This window comes from Saimiri boliviensis, chromosome 17 (assembly GCF_048565385.1).
Source record: "Saimiri boliviensis isolate mSaiBol1 chromosome 17, mSaiBol1.pri, whole genome shotgun sequence".
Lineage (NCBI taxonomy): Eukaryota > Metazoa > Chordata > Mammalia > Primates > Cebidae > Saimiri > Saimiri boliviensis.
In genome coordinates this window covers 69,515,216-69,537,323 of record NC_133465.1, presented here as the reverse complement: position 1 = coordinate 69,537,323, position 22,108 = coordinate 69,515,216, and the positions used below count along the sequence as shown (strand labels likewise).

General features: G+C 53.5%; 2 protein-coding genes across 6 annotated transcripts in view; one reads left to right on the top strand and one right to left on the bottom strand.

Annotated features, from left to right (window-relative positions):
- The window catches only part of CCDC40 (coiled-coil domain 40 molecular ruler complex subunit), a 63,267-nt gene extending 56,626 nt beyond the window's left edge, over nt 1–6,641 (bottom strand). Inside the window, exons 1-3 of the mRNA XM_039476563.2 lie at nt 5,945–6,641; nt 4,148–4,211; nt 3,108–3,590 (exon numbers count right to left, since the gene is read on the bottom strand). Of these exons, the coding sequence (XP_039332497.1) occupies nt 3,108–3,590; nt 4,148–4,211; nt 5,945–5,973 (576 nt within the window). The 5' untranslated portion in view covers nt 5,974–6,641. The remainder of the gene's footprint in view (nt 1–3,107; nt 3,591–4,147; nt 4,212–5,944) is intronic.
- Nucleotides 6,642–6,722: 81 nt separating this feature from the next.
- TBC1D16 (TBC1 domain family member 16) overlaps nt 6,723–22,108 on the top strand; it is a 95,405-nt gene continuing 80,019 nt past the window's right edge. For all 5 annotated transcript variants that reach the window (XM_039476421.2, XM_039476422.2, XM_039476420.2 and 2 more), the window contains exon 1: nt 6,723–6,804. The gene's annotated coding sequence lies outside the window, so the exon portion shown is untranslated. The remainder of the gene's footprint in view (nt 6,805–22,108) is intronic.

Here is a 22,108-nt window from a genome sequence, read left to right as displayed (position 1 = left end):
AGTTACTCCTACTGACGATAACGATCGCTGATGATGAACTGCGGGATGCTGGTAAGAACAGATGGTAAGTCAGGGTCCGGCTGCCCATCAACAACACGGCGTGACAAAGCTCATCTCACGCTGCCCTTGCCGTAACCCACACGTCAGGTTCTAGTCATTTCTGTGATCCACAGCGGGAGGCAGCCACACAGATGCTAAAGAGTTTGCACGGGCAGCCCCGGGTACGTTCGGCCCCGGCTGCCTCTGCCTCCAGCCCATGCACGGCCTCTCTGCGCTTCCTCAGATGGTGTTGACTCTGAAAACTATTTCTGAGGCATCTGGAACGTAACAACCTGAACGGGAGCCCAGGGTCAACGCCCGTCTCCAGAGTGTGCAGCAGGGGCTTCTCCTAAGGAGAGGCTGCTGGGCGTCCGCGCACACTGGACACCACTCCTACTCACGCTGTCCTACTCTAAAGACGAGCGCCGGGGCAGCAGGGCACCAGGGCTTGCTCAGAGGCTGTCCTCGCCCTTTCTTCAGTCGTATTTGGAAACGGCTTCCCAGTGTATTTTCTAGAAACTAGGCCCAAGGACGGAAGTGGGTTTACAGCTCACCAAGTGACCTAGACTTCACTTCCACAGAGGTGAAGACACTCGTTTTGTTGTGGTTAATTTTTTTTTTTTTCCCAGATGGGGTCTGTCACCCAGGCTGGAGTGTAGTGGCATGATCTTGGCTGACTGCAATCTCTGACCCACCAGGCTCAAGTGGGTCTTGTGCCCCAGCATCCTGAGTAGCTGGGACTACAGGCACCACCACACCGGGCTGATTTTTGTCTTTTCAGTAGAGATGGGGATCTCGCCATGTTGGCTAGGCTGGTCTCAAACTCCTGGTCTCAAGTGATTGGCCTGCCTCGGCCTCCCAGAGTACTGGGATTACAGCCATGAGTCACTACGCCTGGCCTTCTGTTGTTGATAAATTTTTTTTTTTTTGAGACGGAGTTTGGCTCTTGTTACCCAGGCTGGAGTGCAATGGCGCGATCTCGGCTCACCGCTACCTTCGCCTCCTGGGCTCAGGCAATTCTCCTGTCTCGGCCACCTGAGTAGCTGGGATTACAGGCATGTGCCACCATGCCCAGCTAATTTTTTGTATTTTTAGTAGAGACGGGGTTTCACCATGTTGACCAGGATGGTCTCGATCTCTTGACCTCATGATCCACCCGCCTCGGCCTCCCAAAGTGCTGGGATTACAGGCTTGAGCCACTGCGCCTGGCCTGATAAATTCTTAAAAGTGGTTTTGACTTCATATTTGTCACTTGTGATCGTAAAACTTAATTAGGGCTCACCAAATACTGAACCAAGCGATTCTCCAAAGTGACTTTTAGAAAGTCTTCGCGGTTTCCGGGGTAGGTGAGCGGGAGGGATGGGTGCTTTGTGATTCAGAACGGTGGCTTTGAAGCAAGAACTACTCCTTGTCATGACAGCTAGGTGACAATGCAGTGACCTCTCACCCCTCAGTTTCCTCATCTGTACAATGGGCACAATCATAGTTCCTACCTCAAAGGGTTGTCAGGATTCTGCGACGACACAGATCCAGTAGGGAACAGTGTCTAGCCCACAGTCAGAGCTGGGAAGTATAAAGCATCCTCTTCCCCCATCTCCCTTCCACACTCCTCTCTCCCCTTCCAGAACAATTGAAACCTAAGCTATGCTGGGGGTGGGGACAGCCAAGGCAGTCAAGGTGGGGGCTGGTGATGTGCAGGGGATTGACCGCATCAGTGAGTACAACAAGGATCACGGGAGAGGCTTCTCCCTGTGGGAGAAAGGAGATAAAATACGGAAGAGGAGGCCGGCACCGTGCGTGGCTCATGCCTGTAATCCAGCACTTCGGGAGGCCGAGGCGGGAGGACTGACTGAGCCCAGGAGTTCGAGACTAGCTTGGGCAACATGGTGAAACCCCCTCTCTACAAAAAAAATGCAGAAATTAGCCGGGCATGATGGTGAGTGCCTGTAGTCCTAGCTACTTGGGTGAGACTCTGTTTCAAAGAAAAAAATAAATAAATAAAGGAAGAGGAGAAAATCGGGAGGGATCCCTTATGGAGCTGAGATGGAATTCAGAGGTACTGTTGTGAGCCAAGGCCGGGGCGGGGATGTGTGCCGATGAAACAGATGTGAGTGTGTGTCTGCACACACATTGCATGTATACACGTGGGGGAAGTCTGTACAGTACAAGCATACCCTATCTCCTGCCACCGAGAGGGCCCGGGGACAGTGACGCCCCAGCGTCCAAGTCATACCTTCTAAGTTCTACTTTCCACTAACAGAAACAGGGCTCCTGGAGGAATGTCTGATTCTGAGGCTGGGCAGTCTATGCCAGAAAGCAAGACAGTCCTCACAGAAGGATGGAGGCGCCTCGGGGGGCACAAAAGCTGCTTTCAGTGGCTCTCACTGGCCAAGCTGAGCATCAGAACACATAATGACAGGATGTGTTATAACCCAGTGAATCACACGGAGAGCCCTGAGTCGATGCAGATGGAAGAATACGAATACACCGAGGGTATAATGAGGAATGGACAATTCGCATCGCTCCAAAGCGCTCCCTGTGTTTATCTCAGAAGGCAGGGTTGCTTTAACTTCTGAAAATCAGTCAACATAATCTACCAGATTAACTAACTAAAAAGAAAACACAGTCTTCTTTCTTCATTTTTTTTTTTTTTTTTTGAGATGGAGTCTCGCTCTGTTGCCCAGGCTGGAGTGCAGGGGAGCGATCTCAGATCACTGCAACCTCCGCTTCCTGGATTCAAGTGATTCTCTTGCCTCAGCCTCCTGAGTAAGTGGGACAACAAGTGTGGACCATTACGCCTGGCTAATTTTTTTTATATTTTTAGTAGCGATGGGGTTTCACCATATTGGCCAGGCTGGTCTCGAATTCCTGACCTCAGGTGAACCACCCACCTTGGCCTCCCAAAGTGCTGGGATTACAGGTGTGAGCCACCGCACATGGCCTTGCTGAGAAACTTCTAACAGGGACTGCAATTCGTATTTACAGTGTATTCCCAAGTTCCCTGCAGAGGGTGACAAACCCTGTGGGCTGTGACATACTGACACAAAACAGAATTCAGGGCTACTCACCAATCTGCCCACTGCTGGCCCAGGGGTGACCTGGCCCGTTTGCACCGACGGGCCTAAGCCTCCGTGGGATGGCTCTGCAGAGGTGACCCTCCCTTCTCTGGATTCTGACGGACCTGTGGCCTCTGGGTGGGAGCCTTCGAGACCAGCCTCCCCGCTAGCCCTCTCATATGACTCCTCTCCGGGCGATTCCCCAGGAGGACTGAAATAGGAGTAAGTCCTAGCTGCAGCACTGATCTCCCTTTTGGGGGATGCAGCTTCCATAAAGTAATATTCCTCTTCGCTTTCCGAATCTCCGTAGGACTCCGTTTCCTCTTCTTCCTCTTCCTCTTCCACTGTGGCTTCCTCTTCCACTGTAACGTCCCCTTCAGCTTCCACCTCCTCTTCAATTGCAGCTTCCACTGGGGCTGTGACTTCTTCAGGACGCTCTGTGCTACCAACAGTGTCTTCACTTTTCTGGCCATTGTTGTTCTCTAGTGGTGACCCCTGCAAAGGTGAGGCAGGAAAAAAAAAATCAGGAAACAAAGTATAAAATAAAACCTTGTGAGGTTTTATTTTTTATAGCGTAATTATACCAACGGGAAAACTGCATTTATACCCTTCTCACCGTCACTAAGAGATCATGTTTCATGCTTCAGTGCATCTGTTCTTTTTTCTTTTCTTTCTTTCTTTCTTTTTTTTTTTTTTTTTTTTTTTTTGGTGACAGGGTCTCAGTCTGTTGCCCAGGCTAAAGTGCAATGGCACGTTCTTGGCTCACTGCAACCTCCACCTCCTGGGTTCAAGTGATTCTCCTGTCTCAGACTCCCGAATAGCAGAGATTACAGGCACACACCACCAGGCCTGGCTAATTTTTATGTTTTTAGTAGAGACGGGGTTTTATCATGTGGCTGTGGGTGGTCTCAAACTCCTGACCTCAGATGATCCACCTGTCTTGGCCTCCCAAAGTGCTGGGATTCCAGGCATGAGCCACCGTGCCTGGCCTCTAATTCTCTTTAATTCCTAGTAAACACAAGCCCAGAATAACTTCCCCCAGGGAATTTTACCATGTCGCCTTCTTCAACCCCTTCCTTCTCTCCCCCAGAAGCCGATCCATCTTCCGGATGAGACCTGGTTTTCGAGACATAATGGAACAGTTTCGAGCAATGATTTTCTTTTTCTTGGCACTTTCCACCTCCTGAATTCTGCCTGTCTCTTTTGGACTCTTACTTCTCTGCCTCCCCGTAGGCTGTTGTCACGACTTGGTCCTATTTTTCAGGAACCACAGCACTAGGTCCTGCCTGTCCGGTGGCGGAGGTGCCACAAACACAAAGCTCCATGAAGGAATGAAAAATATAATTTGCAAAACATCAAAGGAACAGCAGGATTAGATCATCCCAGAAAAATCATCTCAAATATAACTTGTGTCTGGGACGGAACCGGGGAAAAAGAAATAGGCAGTAGAGAAAGCAGTGTGATCAGGGCCAGCATTCTAGGGACTCTGAGTTTCTCCATGATTTATGTAGCACAAGAATGCCGCGGTTCACTATATATATGTATTTTTTTTTTTTTTTTTTTTTTTTTTTTACAAATTAAAGATCCAAGCTATTTTTTATCTGTCAAAGGAATACAGATACGTTTAAGACAGACAGTGATAGCCTCCTGTGGTCTTCCCTTTCCTTCCCAAGATACTCATCGGTAATACTTAGGACTACAGTCTTTCAACACGCACACACCCTTTATTAGAGATCAAACTATACCTACTGTTTTATATTTATGCCTATAATTTTATTAATACCTTTAGTCTTTCTGTGTCAGTACTTACAGACCAACCTTAAAAAAAAAATGAAAGAATACGGAAGTGTCTACGGTAAAAAGGCAAATTTTTTTCAGACTGTTTCTAACCTTTTTTTTTTTTTTTTTCTTTTCTTTTTTGAGGCGGAGTTTCGCTCTTGTTACCCAGGCTGGAGTGCAATGGCGCGATCTCGGCTCACTGCAACCTCCGCTTCCTGGGTTCAGGCAATTCTCCTGCCTCAGTCTCCTGAGTAGCTGGGATTACAGGCACGCGCCACCATGCCCAGCTGATTTTTTGTATTTTTAGTAGAGACGGGGTTTCACCATGTTGACCAGGATGGTCTCGATCTCTCGACCTCGTGATCCACCTGCCTCGGCCTCCCAAAGTGCTGGGATTACAGGCTTGAGCCACCGCGCCCGGCCCTGTTTCTATCCTTTTAAACAGCCTAAGTAAGCAGAGGCCGGGTGGCAGAGGTGGGTGGATTTTCACCCAGCCGCCCTCCCTGTGCGCGCCCAGGCCCCAGGAGGGTGACCGCGGTCCATCGCGGGGCCGCCTAGCCGCAGGGACCCCTCCCATCGCGGGTCACCCCCCCAAGCCGGCGAGAGGGGATCTGTCCTTGCAGGAGGGCGGAGCGGGACCGGCCTGGTCTCCGGCCACAGCGAGTGGCCCAGGCGCAAGGTCAGGGGCGGCATCCCACAGACCCGCGCCCTGCGGGACCCTCTGCTCTCAGGAGGGCTCCGCGTGGGGACCGCCACGGGGAGTGGTTGCCATGGTGACTGCAGAGCCAGCGGGCCCGGGTTTGAGGCGGAGTCGCACGCTTAGAGTAGTGGAAAGAGGGAGGCCGGGAGAGGACAAAGGGACGGGAGGGGGGAAGTGAGAAGGGTTGGCGGGGGTGGGGGGGCATGAACGCGGTGGATGGGAAAGGCCCGCAAAACGGCGAGAGAAGGGAGGACACAGGCGAGAGGAAGGGGCAGTGGAGGCGAAGGGGCGAGGCGGGGGCGACCCGGAGCGGTGACCGGGGAGCGCGGCCTGGCGGCTCCAAGACCCGCGGCCCCTCGACCCGGCTTACCCGCCTGCCTCGCCGCCCGGCTCCGCCATCTCCCGTTGCTAGGCGACGCTGTCAACATCCGGCGGGGCTGGGACCACGCGCGCGGCGAGGGCGGGGGCCTCCGGGGGCGGCGCGGCCTTTGTGCCACCCCCGAGGTGTCATCCCTTAGACTGCAATGGTCAGAGCACGACCCTGCATTTCCTTGATCGCTCTCGGCGCCCGGGTCCCGCCTCGCCTGCGCTCCGTTTCTGTAAAGCGACAGCGGCGTCTGCGTGCGCCCAGCGGGCGTCTCGAGGCCCTGGAGGGACCGGCCGGGCACCGGGGGAGTCCGCACTGCTCGGCGCCCGGGAGTGGCCGGCGGGCTGGGGTACCGGGGGCCGGGTGCCCCGCGCCTGGCGCGCTTCTCCGTCTCCGGCCCTGGGGGGCTCCGGTGCTCCTCTCCAGGGGTCCTACGGAGACTCCTTGGGAAGCAGGGACGCCCGGGGGGTCTTCCCGAGGGTGTCGTCCCTTCCTAGCCCCAAATAGGAGAAATTTCCGAAATTTCCCTGCAGGGGGCGGCGGCGGAGGGCGAGCGCGCTCGCGGAGCGTCCGAGGGGCCCTGTGTCTTCCCCGGGCGCGGGGCTCGGGCCGGGGCACAGTCCCCGGGGCCGCGGCGCGGCGAGGCCTGAGGGAGGGCCAGCCGCGGACGAGGGGCCGGCGCCCAGGGCTGGGCCGGAAGGCGGGCGGGAAACCCGGCCGGGGGCGGGCCTGGGGGGCGGGCCGGGGGCCGGGCCTCCCCGCGCGTCCCCGCCCCGCCGCGCCTCACTGGCGGCGGCAGCGGCGGAGGCGACGGTGGCGGCTCTCAGAGCCGGCGCGAATCCGGCCCCCGCAGCGGGACCCGGGTGGGTATGGGGGCCCGGACGGGGCCGCGGGGGCGGGGTCCGAGAGGCCACGGAGTCCCGGGCAGGGCTCTTGGGCGGAGCTGGGGCGGGAGCGCGCGGGGCGCGTGGGGCGCGTGGGCCTGCAGCCGCGGGACCGGGGAGGGGCCGGGGTCCGGCCGCAGTCCTCGGGGCGCAGGGCGCCAGCAGGAGCGGGGGCGCTGCGGGAGGACCCCGATCACGCAGGGGCACCCGGAGACTCCCCCCGCGGCGGGTGAGGGCGCCGGGGGCCCGGAACGGGCCTAATTCGGGGAGACTGGTCCCCGCCTGCCTGGAGCCGTGGGCCGGGGAACTTGCGGTCTTTGTCTGGCTGGATCGGCGGGGCAGAGGCATGGGAACTTGTGGGGTGCCAGCGCGCGCCCACACAGCCCCCGAAGTGTGCGTCTCCCCAGCGGCGCGCGCTCAGCGTTCCCGGCCTGTAGGGCTCGGTGGTCTGGGCTGCTTGCGATCCGCGTGTCGGGATAACTCACTTCCGTTCCGCCTGGGCTCGCCTCCCTTGTTCTTTCCTTTGGAAAGAAAAAAAAAAAAAGGAAAAAAAAAAAAAAAAAAAAGAACGAAAGGAAGGAAAGAGAAAAAGAAAAAAAAAACGCAGCTGAAGATTGCTGAACGTAACCTAGGGGATCCTGCCGGAAGCCGCTGAATGCTGAAATCCTGTGATTCCCACACTGGGAAGCTGGTGTTGCATGTTGGCCACAAAGTCCTTCAGATTCGATTCAGAAATAGAAAATGAATAGAAAAGACGTAACAAAAGTGAGTCTTGCCTTCCTTATGGTAAAGTTTGTTCTACTGCCTGGGTCGAGTTCAGATGAGAAGCTGGGCTGGCTGGCCAGCCTCTGCGACTTCAGCCTGAAGATCTACTTTCCTTTCTACCGAAGACACCTAATTATTTTATCTGGAATAAAAAGGGAAATCGGTCTTCAAGATGCTCACGTGAGGCAGCATGTTGCCAGAGGGTGGATGCAAAGACTGGGGGCTGGGGATTCCATTCCAAATCTGCTACCGACTGATCAGAGCACTTTCTCAAATCCGCCCCTCAGTTTTAGCACATCCTCATCAGAAACGTTAACAGTAAAATTGGTGAATACTAAACACTTTTAAGAACCACGAAAGCTTTTGCAAATGAAGAGTAAAGTGAGGAGTAACTTTTAGTATTAACTACGAAGTTCATGAACGGCTGTTGTTTGCATCCTGAGTGTGGTGGTTGTGTTTTCAAGAGGCATTTTTATGGTGAGACTGTGGCTCAAGAAAGTTTTTATGCCTGGGCACTGTGGCTCATGCCAGTAATCCCAGCACTTTGGGAGGATGGACGAGGCTGGCAGATCACCTGAGGTCAGGAGTTCAAGGCCAGCCTCGCCAGCAAGGTGAAACCGCATCTCTACTAAAAATACAAAAATTAGCCCGGCGTGGTGGCTCCAGCCTGTAATCCCAGCTACTCGGGAGGGTGAGGCAGGAGAATCGCTTGAATTTGGGAGGCGAAGGTTGCAGTGAGCCGAGATGTGCCGCTGTGCCCCAGCCCAGGTGACAGAGCAAGACTGTGTCTCAAAAAAAGGAAAGCAAGTTTTTATTTGTGGAATTATTTAATCCTCTTGCAATTATGGTGACTGTGTTAGTAGTTCCTAATTATCATGCATGCATTCACTTAACCCACAAAACAAGCTCGTGAAGTGAGGACTACAGTTATGCCCATTTGCAGATGGGTACAGTGATACTAAGAGAAGTAACTGCCCCTAGTTCATGCAGCTATGAGTGACAGAGCTAGGCCTCAGGCCCAGGACATCCCAGCTCCAGAAAACCGTTGTACCGCTGCCTCCCCTGATGTGGTGGGTGCCCACCGTTCATATACAGACATTCTGCCAGGTGGTTGATAAAAGTGCAGGAAGGTGGGACTGATCCCATGTCCCCACTAGCTGCTAATCTCAGTTCACTTTAGTCTGGAAAGCATCCCCCAGGCTTCAGGCTAAAGGCGTTGAGTTTGCAGAACCTACCTACGGTTGCACTGCCCACAGTTTTGGGGAGAAGGTGCAGTGGTTAAGAACATGGCCTAGAAAGATGCACTGCTGTGTTCAAATCCCAACCCTGGACCGGGCGCGGTGGCCCACACCTGAAATCCTTGTATTTGGGAGAATCACTTGAACCTAGAAGTTCAAGACCACCTCGGGCAACCTCGAGAGACCCTGTCTCTACAAAAAGTGAACAGATTAGCCAGGCACGCCGGTGAGTGCCTATGGTCCCAGCTACTTGGGAGGCTAGGTGGGAAGCTAGCTTGAGCCCGGGAGGTCAAGGCCGCAGTGAGCCGTGATCAGCCTCTGCATTCCAGCCTGGGCGACAGAGTGAGACTCTGTTTCAAAAAAAGCCCCAAACACTAAAAAGACCCAACTCCTCTGGCACGCACTTCAGTGCCTTGATTTCCCCATCTGTAAAGTAGGAATAACCGTACGACCTACTTCAAAGACTGGGTGCAGGGATTTGGAGAAGCATTGAATTCCTGACACATCTTACATTCCTGTTGATGCTAATGACCATTGTTTGGACTTTCCACGTTGAACGAGGTTGGCACAAAACATTTTGTGTTTGTGCTCTGACTCCTCACTCCGCATCTGTGTGGTCCATCAGGTGGAAAGTGAGGCCAGGCAGACGTAGAATTCACCCTTGTGTATATTTGCACTCTTATCTCTGTACCTCCACCAGGGGCTGGGTCCCTGCAGGATGCTGTGGGGAGCAGAGCGGATCAGGTTGCTTGGCAACACCATCTCCTGTGGAGATTCCAGCTCCCCTTCTTCCCCGGCTGAGGGACCCTGATTTTGTCACAGGCCTAAATTCTCTTGTAAGATTAGCTACTTCGTTTCATCCAGCATTAGGCGGTGGGGGTGGAGGGCCCTGGGATGTGAAGGTGACAGGGCAGAGGGTGATTTTGTGATGGAATCGTACATTGCACATCACTTTTGTGGCATTTGCATTACATTCGGTTGTTGATGAGTCCAGCGCACAGGAGAGAGCACAAGCTTGTACCTTCCCCAAAACGCGGGCGAAGATGTGGGAAGCCTCTTTCCATTCCCATCCGAGGTGGTGGTTTTCATCGTCTTGGCGTTCTTGGTGTTTTTATCCTGTCTGTCCTGTGAGCACCTGGTCTTGCACCTCTAATAAATCTGCTTTTATGAGCTGTCTGTGGCATCTGATTTGAAATACATTCTTTACTCTGTCTTCGGAACTTACATAACCATCCTCAGAGGAAGAGCGAAATCGGGCCACTGGAAGACTAAGTGCGATGTCTGCTCGAGGTGGCTTCCGTCACGTGAATAACAGAAAAGAGAAGAGAAAGAACCGAAATGCACTGTCCGGCCGGGACGGCCTGTCCTTCTCCTGCTGAGCCTTGGGCAGTGAGTCTGCGGGTGTTGAAAGGGGTGCTGCTGCATGTGTCTGCTGGTCTGTATGGCTGCAGACGCTGGGATGTGGCAGTGTCTTCTCCGTGGTCGTTCCGGATTGGCCGCAGTGAAGCCAAGCCTGCAGGTGCCAAGCCCGCGTCCGTGCTGCCTGCCCGCTTCGGCTGTGGGCTGCTTCGCACGTTGAGTGAGCCTGACTTCAGTGGTCTGATACAGTTCATCGTTACTTTAGCCTTCTGGAAGTGCGGGAAAGGGCGTCCATGACAGATGTCACTTGGCAGCCTTTAGCCTTTTATTTTCTGTAACTAAAATGCTTTCTCTAAGCAGGATCCGTTGTGTTGCTTTCGCGTGTCGTTAATACGTCCTCTCAGTCTGAGGTTAGTTTTGTGATGCATTCGCTCCCCTTCACTCACAGGTGGTGAGAAGCTTCAGCACCGCACAGAAGTGGGAGGAACCTGAGCCAGCCTCCGGGCGATGTGGGGTTTCCTGGCTGGGTCTGCATCTTCCCTTACCCTTTGGGCTTCGTCTTGCGTTGGTCCCAGATCCGGGCTCACCTCTGAGCTGAGTTTCTTCTCCCAGGCCTGACTTCCTTGGCTCTTTGGGGTGAAAATCACACTTTGAAACTTACCATCAAGGGTGTAGAAATGGCAGGTGGTCTCTCCTCGGAGGCAGAAGCTTTGGGGTTTTCCGGGGAGTGGGTGCTAGTCGAGACCGCCGGACAGGTGCGAAAGGAGAGTCACAGCCACGCAGGCCACCACCGGGTGTTCCCTCACCACGGTTTCGGTGACGGTCCCGTCTGGTTATAGGGTCTTGTTTCCCTATGGTCCAAGATCCCAGCACTGCAGGGAATGCCCCAAGCCCTAGTTCCTTCGTTTTAAATACAACTTGCTGTCCTGTTCTCGCTTCCGCGTGGAGGCTCATCTTTGGGCCCAGCCTTTCCGGGTGCATCCTGAGCGTGGCTTCTGTGTGCAGCCAGTGTCTTTCTCTTTTGAATTAATCCTGTAACTTGAAGTCCAGCAGAGCTGCGAGGAGAAGTCATGGCGGTCCCACAGGGGCTTATCCTGGTGATGAGACTGAAGGAGCTGCTGCCCGGGGCCTGGGGCCTGATCCGGGCTGCCTGCAGGATTCCATATCACCCTTTGACCTGCAAAGCCGGGGGTTCCCGGAAAGACGTGCAGGGCCTCCGCCTGGCTCTGGGCAGGTGGCGGGAGCTGCGGCCGCATCCCAGGCATGTCAGCAGCAGATGCTCTCCAAGGGGGAGGGGGAGCGCGATCCTTGTTTGCCTGTGTCTGGCTCGTGTTGAATGCGGCGTCGTTTCCCTGTTCTTTGTTGCTTGGGCTTTCAGGGCAAAGCAGATGAACCAGTTTCTGCTCGCCACGTGGCAGGTGTCTGGGCTCAGTGCATTTTGCTCCTGAGCAGCGTGGCGGGGACACAGCCAGGGGAATAATCTGCTGTGGGCTTCGCCCGTGGCCTCCACACCCTGCCTGTCACTAGTGGGCCTGAGCTGCGTCCCTCTGGTGAGTGGGAACTGCCAGCTCCATGGGTTTCCAGGACCAGGTCTGTCCTGCTGACCGCCGCATCCTGGCCCCTGACCAAGGTGGCTCTGAGGTCAGTGCACGGCACAGAATGAGCAGGAGAAGAGGCTGGGCGATACCTGTCCCTGGGTGGCTCCAGGCTACCTCCAGGAGGTTTCTGGAAGAGACTTTTGCACCTCTGTTCTTTTTATTTTCCTGTTTGGGAACTGATGGAGCCCTTTAGGCCAGAACAGGAAACCCAGGCCTGGGTCGGAGGCAGCTCCGCGGGCGGGTCCTGGTCACCAGCCTGCAGCTGTCCTGTGTCCATTCTCCCTGCCCTCAGGGACGTCGGGGCCCAGGTGTGCTCCTCTCTGCTGCTCTAGGCTGTGGCCCTCACCCTACTGCTGAAAGAGTAGTCACTTTGCGCGGGGGCTTCACAGTCAGTGGCTGAGCAGGTGGGAAGCCCCCAGCTCCTTACAGTGACCTCAGCTTGGTGTGGTTGGCAGAAGAATGGCCCCCAAAGATGCCCATGTCCTAATCCAGGGACTCTGTAAATATGTTAGGTTACCTGGGCACGGATTAAAGTTGGGGATAGAATTAAGGTTGCTCATCAGCCGACCTTGAGATGGGAGATGGTCCTCGGTTACCTGGGTGGGCCTGGTGCTATCGCACGATCAGGCAGGAGAGTCAGGGTCAGAGGGATGAGGTGTGAGAAGGACTCAGCCGGCCGCTGCTGGCCTTGAAGATGCAGGGAGGGGCCGAGAGCCAAGGAGTGCGGGCGACCTCTGGAAGCTGGAAGAGGCAAGAAAACAGACTCTCCCTTAGAGCCTCCGGGAGGAGCCAGCCCTGCTGATACCTGATTTTAGCACCCTGAGACCCATTCCAGATTTCAGGCCCAGGACTGCAAGGTCGTGCATTTGTGTTGTTTTAGCCGCTAAGTTTGTGTCATTTGTCACAGCAGCCACGGGAAAGTCACCTACGCATGGGATGAGGGCTTTCAGAAGGAGACAAGAGGGGAGACTGTTGTGTCGGTTCTTTATCTGTGTGTGTTCACTTCTGCTTTTCTCTTGACTTTACCACTTTCTACATGGAGGAGGACTCTCTTTTCTAGGGTATAAATCACCCAAATCTTGGGAAATAACTTTGGGTAACAGATGTCTTAACCTCATATCCCGTAAATATTTCCTAGAGAAGGCCCCACCCCCCACTTCTCACCCAGTGAGTCACAAAATCTCTGGCTGCTCCAGGCCAAGTTTCAGTGGCCACGTGGCTCCTAGGGCAGGGAAAAGGACCATGTGTGGTTAACAGCAGGCCCACAGCTGTGCCCTGTGTTCGCTCCAACCCAGCAGCCGCGCCAGTTCCCAACAGCATTGGGAAAGAAGTCCACTGTCCCTCCCCTCCCCTGCCCTCCCCTCTCTTCTTGGGGCTCCTGGGATTTCCCACATCTTTCCCTTGCAGGCAGCTCCCCCTACTCCAGCCACCTGAAAGCGCTCTTGCCCTGGAAGCAGACTTCAGCTACCTTTATCACCAGCCTAACACCCCCACCAGCTGCAGGTGCTGAGACTCCATGGTCCTCGAAGGTGCTCTGATTCTTAAAGAGTTGCAGGTTTCTGGGAAAGCGTGTCTGGTGGAGGAGTTTCTGCAGGGTTTTTGGTTTTATGAGCCTGTGTATTTTTGTTGAGGGATGCCCACGTGGTTCTTTCCTCTTGAATTACGCAATGGCCTATTCTGCAGAAATCCGGCCCTACCTGCCTGTCACCAGTGGCTTCGAGTAGCACAGAAATCAAGTGGTCATCGCGCCCCGTTCGGATGGTTCAGAACCAGCGCCGGCACTTTGACTGTTTGCCTTTTAAAGTCATTCTTCTAATTTTTTGTTGTTGTTGTTGTTTTTGTTTTTTGAGACAGAGTCTCACTCTGCCACCCAGGCTGGAGTGCAGTGGCACGATCTCGGCTCACCGCAACCTCCAACTCCCGTGTTCAGGCGATTCTCCTGCCTCCGCCTCCCGAGCAACCGGGATTACAGGCGCGGGCCATCCTACCCAGCTAATTTTTGTATTGTTAGTAGAGGTGGGGTGTCACCAGGTTGGCCAGGCTGGTCTTGAACTCCTGACCTCAGGTGATCTGCCCACCTCAGCTTCCCAAAGTGCTGGGATTCCAGGCAGGAGCCACCGCCTGGCTATTGTGTGTGTGTGTGTGTGTGTGTGTGTGTTTTTGTACACTCAAGCTGAGATGCAAGTGGTAGATCCTGGCCTCACTCCATCTGTGAATTCTTTGTGCCAACTGCCAAGTTGGCATCGCTACCCTTTCCATCAACAAAAACAAGGCATATGGCACCTTAACGAAGATGGCATCCCGGGAGGCACATTCTAAAAGGAACACCGTGGGGGTGTCACACACTCAGGAGTTGATAACTGAAAACGCAAACTGATAAGGACATAACCGTTTTAAGATAGAGAAATATGAAGTGGATGCCTTTGAGGGGAACGGGGTTCTTCTTGTCAGGATCTACCCTTAGCTGCTTCTCTCTTTTATTTTTTTTTTTGAGACGGAGTCTCACTCTGTTGCCCAGGCTGGAGTGCCGTGATGTGATCTCGGCTCACTGCAACCTCCGTCTCTCGGGTTCAAGTGATTCTCCCGCCTCCAAGTAGCTGGGATTACAGACATGCACTACCAGGCCTGGCTGCTTTTTGTAGTTTTAGTAGAGATGGAGTTTTGCCATGTTGACCAGGCTGGTCTCGAACCCCTGACCTCAAGTGATCTGCCCGCCTCAGCCTTCCTATGTGGTGGGATTACAGGCGTGAGCCACCGCACCTGGCCTCTTTTTCTTTTTCTTTTTTTTTTTTTTTTAAGACAGGGTCTTGCTCTGTCACCCAGGCTGCAGTGCAGTGGCACATTTTTAAAATGTGTTTGTAGGGATGGGGTTTCTCCACATCACCCAGGCTGAGCCTGAGCTCCTGGGTTCAAGTGATCCTCCCTCAGCCTCCTGAGTAGCTGGAACCATAGGCACACTCCACCATGCTCAGCTAATTTTTGCATTTTTTGTAGAGATAGGGTTTCACCCTGTTGCCCAAGCTGGTCTCAAACTCCTGGACTCAGGCCATCCGCTTGCCTTGGATTCCCAAAAACTTAGCATTACAGACGTGAGTCACCATGCCCGGCCTCAGCGTCTTCTCTGTCCATCTTCATCTCTCAGGATTTGGGGAGGGGGTTTGCAGTAATCCTCACAAGGTGCTTTGAGCATTTTGCGTTGCTATTTTGATTAATTCTGAGTCCTTCCTAGAGACTGGAGAAGCTGGTGTCTGTTCTTTGCTGCAGGCCTCGCTCTCTTCCTTCCCAGTGTTCACTCATTTTGGGTCGTAGGAGCTCTGCTGGCTGCCCCCGCCTCTGTTTGTGCACTCAGGAGAAGGCATCTGGCCCTCAGGAAGAGTCCCAAGCCTGCAGAAGGGGACCTGGGTGTCCCCCTTGCTCTGAGCTCCCTACCGGGGCAGGCCTTCTGACATCCAGCTTCCTTGCCTCCCAGGATGAATGGTTATCTTTGTTCACCTCCGACCCCACAGGACACCGGGTGCCTAAGGCTCCCTAAAGTAGTGGCTTTACATAAACTGCTCTGTCCCACTGTGAGCAAAGGCCATTCAAAGTTGTGCGTCTTGCAGATCCAAGGACGTTAGGAAACTCTTCCGTCAGACAACTCTGGCTCCGGCAGCCGGGCTCTCAGTCCAGGAACCAGATGGTCTCTGACTCTGCTCTGCAGCCTGTCTCTAGCGCCTGCCTGCTCTTTGCATTGGTCCACACAGCTCCACCCTCGTCCACGCCTCTTTGGATGCAAGCTTCCTGGTCTCAAGCCTCTTTCTGTTTTAAGCTAATAGATTCTCCCCTCCCCCAGAAGATGACATGTATTTGTTTTGGAGAAAGAGTCTCGCTCTGTCACCCAGGCTGGAGTGCAGTGGCACAATCTTGGCTCACTGCAACCCCCACCTCCCGGGTTTAGCGATTCTTGTGCCTCGGCCTCCTGAGTAGCTGGGATTACAGGCATACGCCACCACGCCTGCCTGATTTTTGTATTAGCAATGGGTTTTTGCCACCGCATCTGCCAGGCTGGTCTCGAACTCCTGACCTCAAGTGAGCCGCCTACCTTGGCTTCCCAGTGTGTTAGGATTATAGGTGGGAGCCACCATGCCTAGCTGTCCCTTTCTTTTTCATAGTGAATAATACTCCAGTATTTGGGTGACCACAGTTTGTTTATTTATTCGCCTATTGGAGAACATCTTGGTTGCTTCCAGGTGTTGATAATCACGAGTAAAGCTGCTCTGAACAGCCGTGTGCAGTTTCCGAGCGGTGGACTTTATTGTTTAGAGCAGTTGTGGGTTTACAGAAGAATGAGCAGAAGGTGCAGAGTGCTGTGCGTGGCGAGATGGGGAAGCGGGGGCCGCCGCTTCCCTGTGGGGCTTCCTGTCTCATGGATCCAGAGTCCTTAAGGAGGGCTGGATGCCATTCTCTGCACCTCTGTTCCTGCCGTGTGAGGAAGGAGCCGTGTGACACCACCAGGTGAACATTCCATGGTTCCTGGCTCTTAGGGACACAACCAAGGGACAGAAGTGAACCAGAGCCCACTGTCCCGGACAAGCCAGTGGCCATTAGTGCCTAGCACTCTAGCAGGAGGGGCTTCTGGGGGGGTGGCTCCTGGCAGGGGAGTCCTCCCAGCAAGGAGGTGCTCCTAGCAGAGAAGTGTTCCTAGAAGGGGGGTGTTCCTAGCAGGCGGTGCTCCAGGCGGTGGGGTGCTCCCCGCAGGCAGGCCCTGAAGCCAAGGGGACAGGCTGTTGTAAGGCTCTCCAGGGCTCTCGGGGGGGCATTTGCCAGGCCTCTTGTTCAGCCCTCAGAGCCCAGGCGCCCCCCACTCCAGCTCACAGGGCCTGCACTTCCTGCTGCCCCGTGACAGGTGGCTGACATGTGTTTACGGATCCAGGACAGCCCAGCATGGGGCTTGGTAGGGAGGCTCCTGCGGCCCTGGATCCACTGGGGGTTTCCTAATCCTGGAGGCAGCTGGGAAGGAGTGGGGCCAGGCAGCGGCTGGGGGTCAGCACCGGTGCTGCGGGAGAGCGGAGGCACAGCTGGTAGGGCAGAGGGTGTCTGTTCATGGTGGGTGTCATGGTGTGCGTGTGTGTGTGTGTGTGTGTGTGTCTATGGTGTGTGTGTCTATGGTGTGTGTGTGTGTCATGGTGTGTGTTTCATGGTGTATGTGTCATAGTGTGTGTGCCTCTGTCATGGTATGTGTGCATCTGTGGTGTGTGTGTGTCTGGTGTATGTGGAATGTTATGTAACGCATATATATGGTGCGTGTGTGTAGTGTGGGGTTGTGTGTGTGGTGTGTGCCTATGGTGTGTGTGGCATATGTGCCTATGATGTTTATGCAGTGTGCCTGTGGTGTGTGGTGTATGTATCTATGGTGTTTGTGTGGTGTGTGTGGTGTATGTATGTTTATGGTATGTGGTGTGTATGTAGTGTGTGTGTCTATAATGTGTATGTAGTATGTGGTGTGTGTCTATGGTGTGTGATGTGTGTGTGGTATGTCTTTGGTGTGCGGTGTGTGTGGTGTGTATGTAGTGTGTGTATCTGGTGTGTGGTGTATGTGGCATGTGTTTGTATGTTGTGTTGTGTGTGGTATGTGTGTCTATGGTGTATCGCATGTGGTATGTGTGTCTGGTGTGTATGTAGTGTGTGTCTATGGTGTGTATGTAGTGTGTGTGTCTATGGTGTGTGGCATGTGTGTGGTATGTCTATGGTATGTGGTGTGTGTAGTGTGTATGTAATGTGTGTAGTCTGTGGTGTGTCTGGTGTGTGGTGTGTGTGGTATGTGTGTATGGTGTGTATGTAGTGTGTGTCTGGTGTGTGGCATGTTTATGGTGTGGTGTGTGGTGTGTATGTAGTGTGTGTGTCTAGTGTGTGGTGTGTCTGGTGTGTGGTGTGTGTGGCATGCGTGTCTATGGTGTGTATGTAGTGTGTGTGTCTATGGTGTGTGTGTCTATGGTGTGGTGTGTGGTGTGTATGTAGTGTGTGTGTCTAGTGTGTGGTGTGTCTGGTGTGTGGTGTGTGTGGCATGCGTGTCTATGGTGTGTATGTAGTGTGTGTGTCTATGGTGTGTGTGTCTATGGTGTGTTGCGTGTGGTGTGTCTATGATGTGTGTGTCTATGATGTGTGTGTCTATGGTATGTGTGTCTGATGTGTGTGTAGTGTGTAGTGTGTGTGTCTATGGTGTGTTGCGTGTGGTGTGTCTATGGTGTGTGTGTCTATGGTGTGTGTGTGGTATGTGTGTCTCTGATGTGTGTGTAGTGTGTAGTGTGTGTGTCTATGGTGTGTTGTGTGTGGTGTGTCTGTGGTGTGTGTGTCTATGATGTGTGTGTCTATGGCGTGTGTGTCTATGGCGTGTGTGTCTGTGATGTGTGTGTAGTGTGTAGTGTGTGTGTCTATGGTGTGTGTGTCTATGGTGTGTGTGTCTATGGTGTGTGTGTCTATGGTGTGTGTGTCTCTGATGTGTGTGTAGTGTGTAGTGTGTGTGTCTATGGTGTGTTGCGTGTGGTGTGTCTATGGTGTGTGTGTCTATGGTGTGTATGTAGTGTGTATGTCTATGGTGTGTGTGTCTATGGTGTGTTGCGTGTGGTGTGTCTATGGTGTGTGTGTCTATGTGTGTGTCTATGGTGTGTGTGTCTGTGATGTGTGTGTAGTGTGTCTGTGTGTGTGGTGGGTGCACACGTGGTAGGTCCATACACACGGCCTCCGACTCCTCTGGGACGGGAGCAGCAGCCATGGGTTTGGGATCTCCTCGGGGCTGGGGGTCCGAGGGGCGCGCCCTCCTGCCGCCCTGCCTGGTGGGTCAGAGATGGGGCCTCTGGTTGGGGCAGGGACTGTGGGGGGCTGTGGAGGGCTGTGGGGGGCTGTGGGGGGCTGTGGATGGCGCCGGGGAGGGCTGCTTGGCCCAGAGCTGCGTTTTGTCGTTTTGTCGCTGGAAGCCGCTTCTCCCTGGCTGGCTGGCGATGGATTTGGGCCCCGTGCGCTCCCCGCGGGAGTTGGGTCTCACCTGCGCTCCCCAAGGGCTGCGTCCTTAGCTGCTGTGTGTGTTCCTCCGGCCCCTGGAGGGACCTGGGAGCCCTGTCCCCCCTGTCCCGGGAGCTCGTTCCTCCCCCTTCTCTGACAGGGTTGAGTGAAACTCAGATCTCTCCCCCGGCTGGCGGACTCGGTGGAGCTGCAGAATGAGGGCGCTGCCAAGGTGGATTTTGGAGCCTGAATGGAAATTCACACCAGGGCTGGAGACGCCAGTGGGGAGATGAGGGCAGCCTGGACACGCTCGGCTGTGACTGTGGCTGTGACTGTGGCTGGGGCGGGGGGAGGGAAGCCGCAGGGGGGTCTAGGTGGGCCACTGAGGGAGCGGCGCCACCCCAGCCATGCCCTGAGCTGGGAGCCTGGTGGCAGCTCTTCCTCCTGGCCTGCACCCAGGTGAGGAACCTCTGGAAGGACCAGGTGGCGCTGACCATTTCTTTAAGCAGCGGCCACGCAAGCAGAATTGAGATCTGGGGAGAAATGGCCGCAGGGGTCATGGGCCTCTGCAGGGAAGGGTCTCCGGTGAGCTTGCCCTAGGCTCATGGGAAACGGTGGCCGCACTGAGACTGCGGGGCATCAGGAGGGCACGGAGGGCATTGGCTGCCTGAACATGGTCCTGTGGTAGCCCCCAGCAGCCGTCACCAGAGCCCATTGGCAGTACCCCTAGAGGCTGCCTGCCCATCGAGGGCAGAGGAGCTGCTGGGTTTGGTCTCTGGAAGGGACGTCCTGTGAATTTCAAAAAACGTGTTTTATTCGGCAGGGTGGAGGGGCGGCCTAGGGGAGGGAGGAAGTTAAAACCACCCCACCTGTTCATCTCGCGCTAAAGCTTGCCTGTGATGAGCGTTACTCTCACCACAGTGTGTTACAGTGTGAGAACCACAGGTCTTACACTCGTGTTTGTCACATGAGCAATGTGGGAGCAGCTGAGAGCGTGTGGACCATGACCTGAGCCAAACCACGCAGGTGTCCGGGTCACGGCCAAGGCACCTCTTTTAAAATTGTCCATAAAGTTTTATATAATAAATGTCCCTGGCAAGGCACGGTGGCTCACACCTGTAATCCCAGCAGTTTGGGAGGCCGAGGCAGGCAGATCACCTGAGGTCAGGAGTTGGAGACCAGCCTGGCCAATGTGGAGAAACCCTGTCTCTACCAAAAATACAAAAATTAGCCAGGCGTGATGGCGGGCACCTGTAATCCCAGCTACATGGAAGGCTGAGGCAGGAGGATGGTCTGAACTCGGGAAGTGGAGGTTGCAGTGAGCCAAGATTGTGCCATTGCACTCCAGCCTAGGTGGCAGAGTGAGACTCTGTCTCCAAAAAAAAACCAAACCAAAACAAACAAACAAAAAACAGGGCTGGTGCGGAGTCTCACACCTGTAATCCCAGCACTTTGGGAGGCCGAGGTGGGCAGATCACCTGAGGTCAGGAGTTCGAGACCAGGCTGGCCAACATGGTGAAATCCTGTCTCTACTAAAAAAAATACAAAAATTAGCTGGGCGTGATGGTTCATTGAACATAGAAGAAAATATAGACCAATGTTTAAAGATCTTTAGCTTGTAAAGAATTATATTAAGTATAAAAGTCATAAAGGAAATCGCTAAGAAAAAGTTACCCTCAGTTTCCATATACGTTTAAAACTTCTGTATGTCAAAATAGATAATATCAATAAAAGGCAAACAACAATTTAGGAGAAACACATGCAACAAATACAGCAAAGGATAATGATCTTTGCTATATAAAGGGTTCTTACGTATCAATGAAAATCCCATCTCAGCTTAATCTCTGTGTTAGAAGTATTAAGACCACTTTACAAAAGAAGACATACAGGAGGCCAACAAACATATGAAAAAATGCTCATCATCACTGGTCATTAGAGAAATGCAAATCAAAACTACATTGAGATACCGTCTCACGCCAGTTAGAATGGCGATCATTAAAAAATCTGGAGGCGACAGATGCTGGAGAGGATGTGGAGAAATAGGAGCCCTTTTACACTGTTGGTGGAAGTGTGAATTAGTTCAACCATTGTGGAAGACAGTGTGGCGAGTCCTTAAGGACCTAGAAATAGAAATTCCATTTGACCCAGCAATCCCATTACTGGGTGTATATTCAAAGGATTATAAATCATTCTACTACAAGGACACATGCACACGGATGTTCATTGCAGCACTGTTTACAATAGCAAAGACCTGGAACCAACCCAAATGCCCATCGATGATAGACTGGACAGGGAAAATGTGGTACATAATACACCATGGAATATTAGGCAGCCATCAAAAACGATGAGTTCGTGTCCTTTGTAGGGACATGGATGAACCTGGAAACCATCATTCTCAGCAAACTGACACAAGAGCAGAAAATCAAATACTGCATGTTCTCACTCATAGGCGGGTGTTGAACAATGAGAACACATGGGCACGGGAAGGGGAGCATCACACACTGGGGTCTGTTGGGGGGAAATGGGGGAGGGATGGGGGTGGGGAGGTTAGGAGAGAGAGCATGGGGAGAAATGTCAGATACAGGTGAAGGGGAGGAAGGCAGCAAACCACACTGCCCTGTGTGTACCTATGCAACAATCTTGCATGTTCTTCACATGTACCCCAAAACCTAAAATGCAATTTAAAAAAAAGTATTAAGAATTTCACCACCCTAGCAGAAAAATTGGCAAAGCACACTGACAGATAATTCACAGGTGAGCACAAGTGTCTAATAAATATAGGAACGTCCGTCGCCCAGGGTGTGGTGCAATGGTGCAGTCGTGCTCAAGGCATCCTCCTGGGCTCAAGTGACCCGCCTCAGCCTCCCAAGTAGCTGGGACTACAGGCACACACCAGCACACCCAGCTAATTTTTAAATTTTCTGTAGAGGTGGGATCGCGTTATGTTGCCCAGGCTGGTTTCGAACTCCTGGGCTTGAGCAACCCTCCCACCTTGGCCTCCCAAATTGTTGGAATTACAGGTGTGAGCCACTGTGCCCGGACAGAATACCATGTTTCAATTCTGAACCTGGTGGAGATTTAAATCCCTAGTAGCATGCTTACATTTTGGGGAACCCACTGGGCAATAGGTGTTGGGGTCCAGTTTATCCTCCTGAGGAAACAGTGACCCTAGAAATAATGAGGATACAGATGAAGATTTATGTATTAAAACGTGGAGTTGATTATTTAAGTAGCCACTGGTTGGAAGCCGAGTGCCTAGCCATGGCGGCTGGTTCTGTGAAGATGGAGGGCTGGCATTTGTAATTTTGTATTTATTTATTTATTTATTTTGAGATGGAGTCTCTC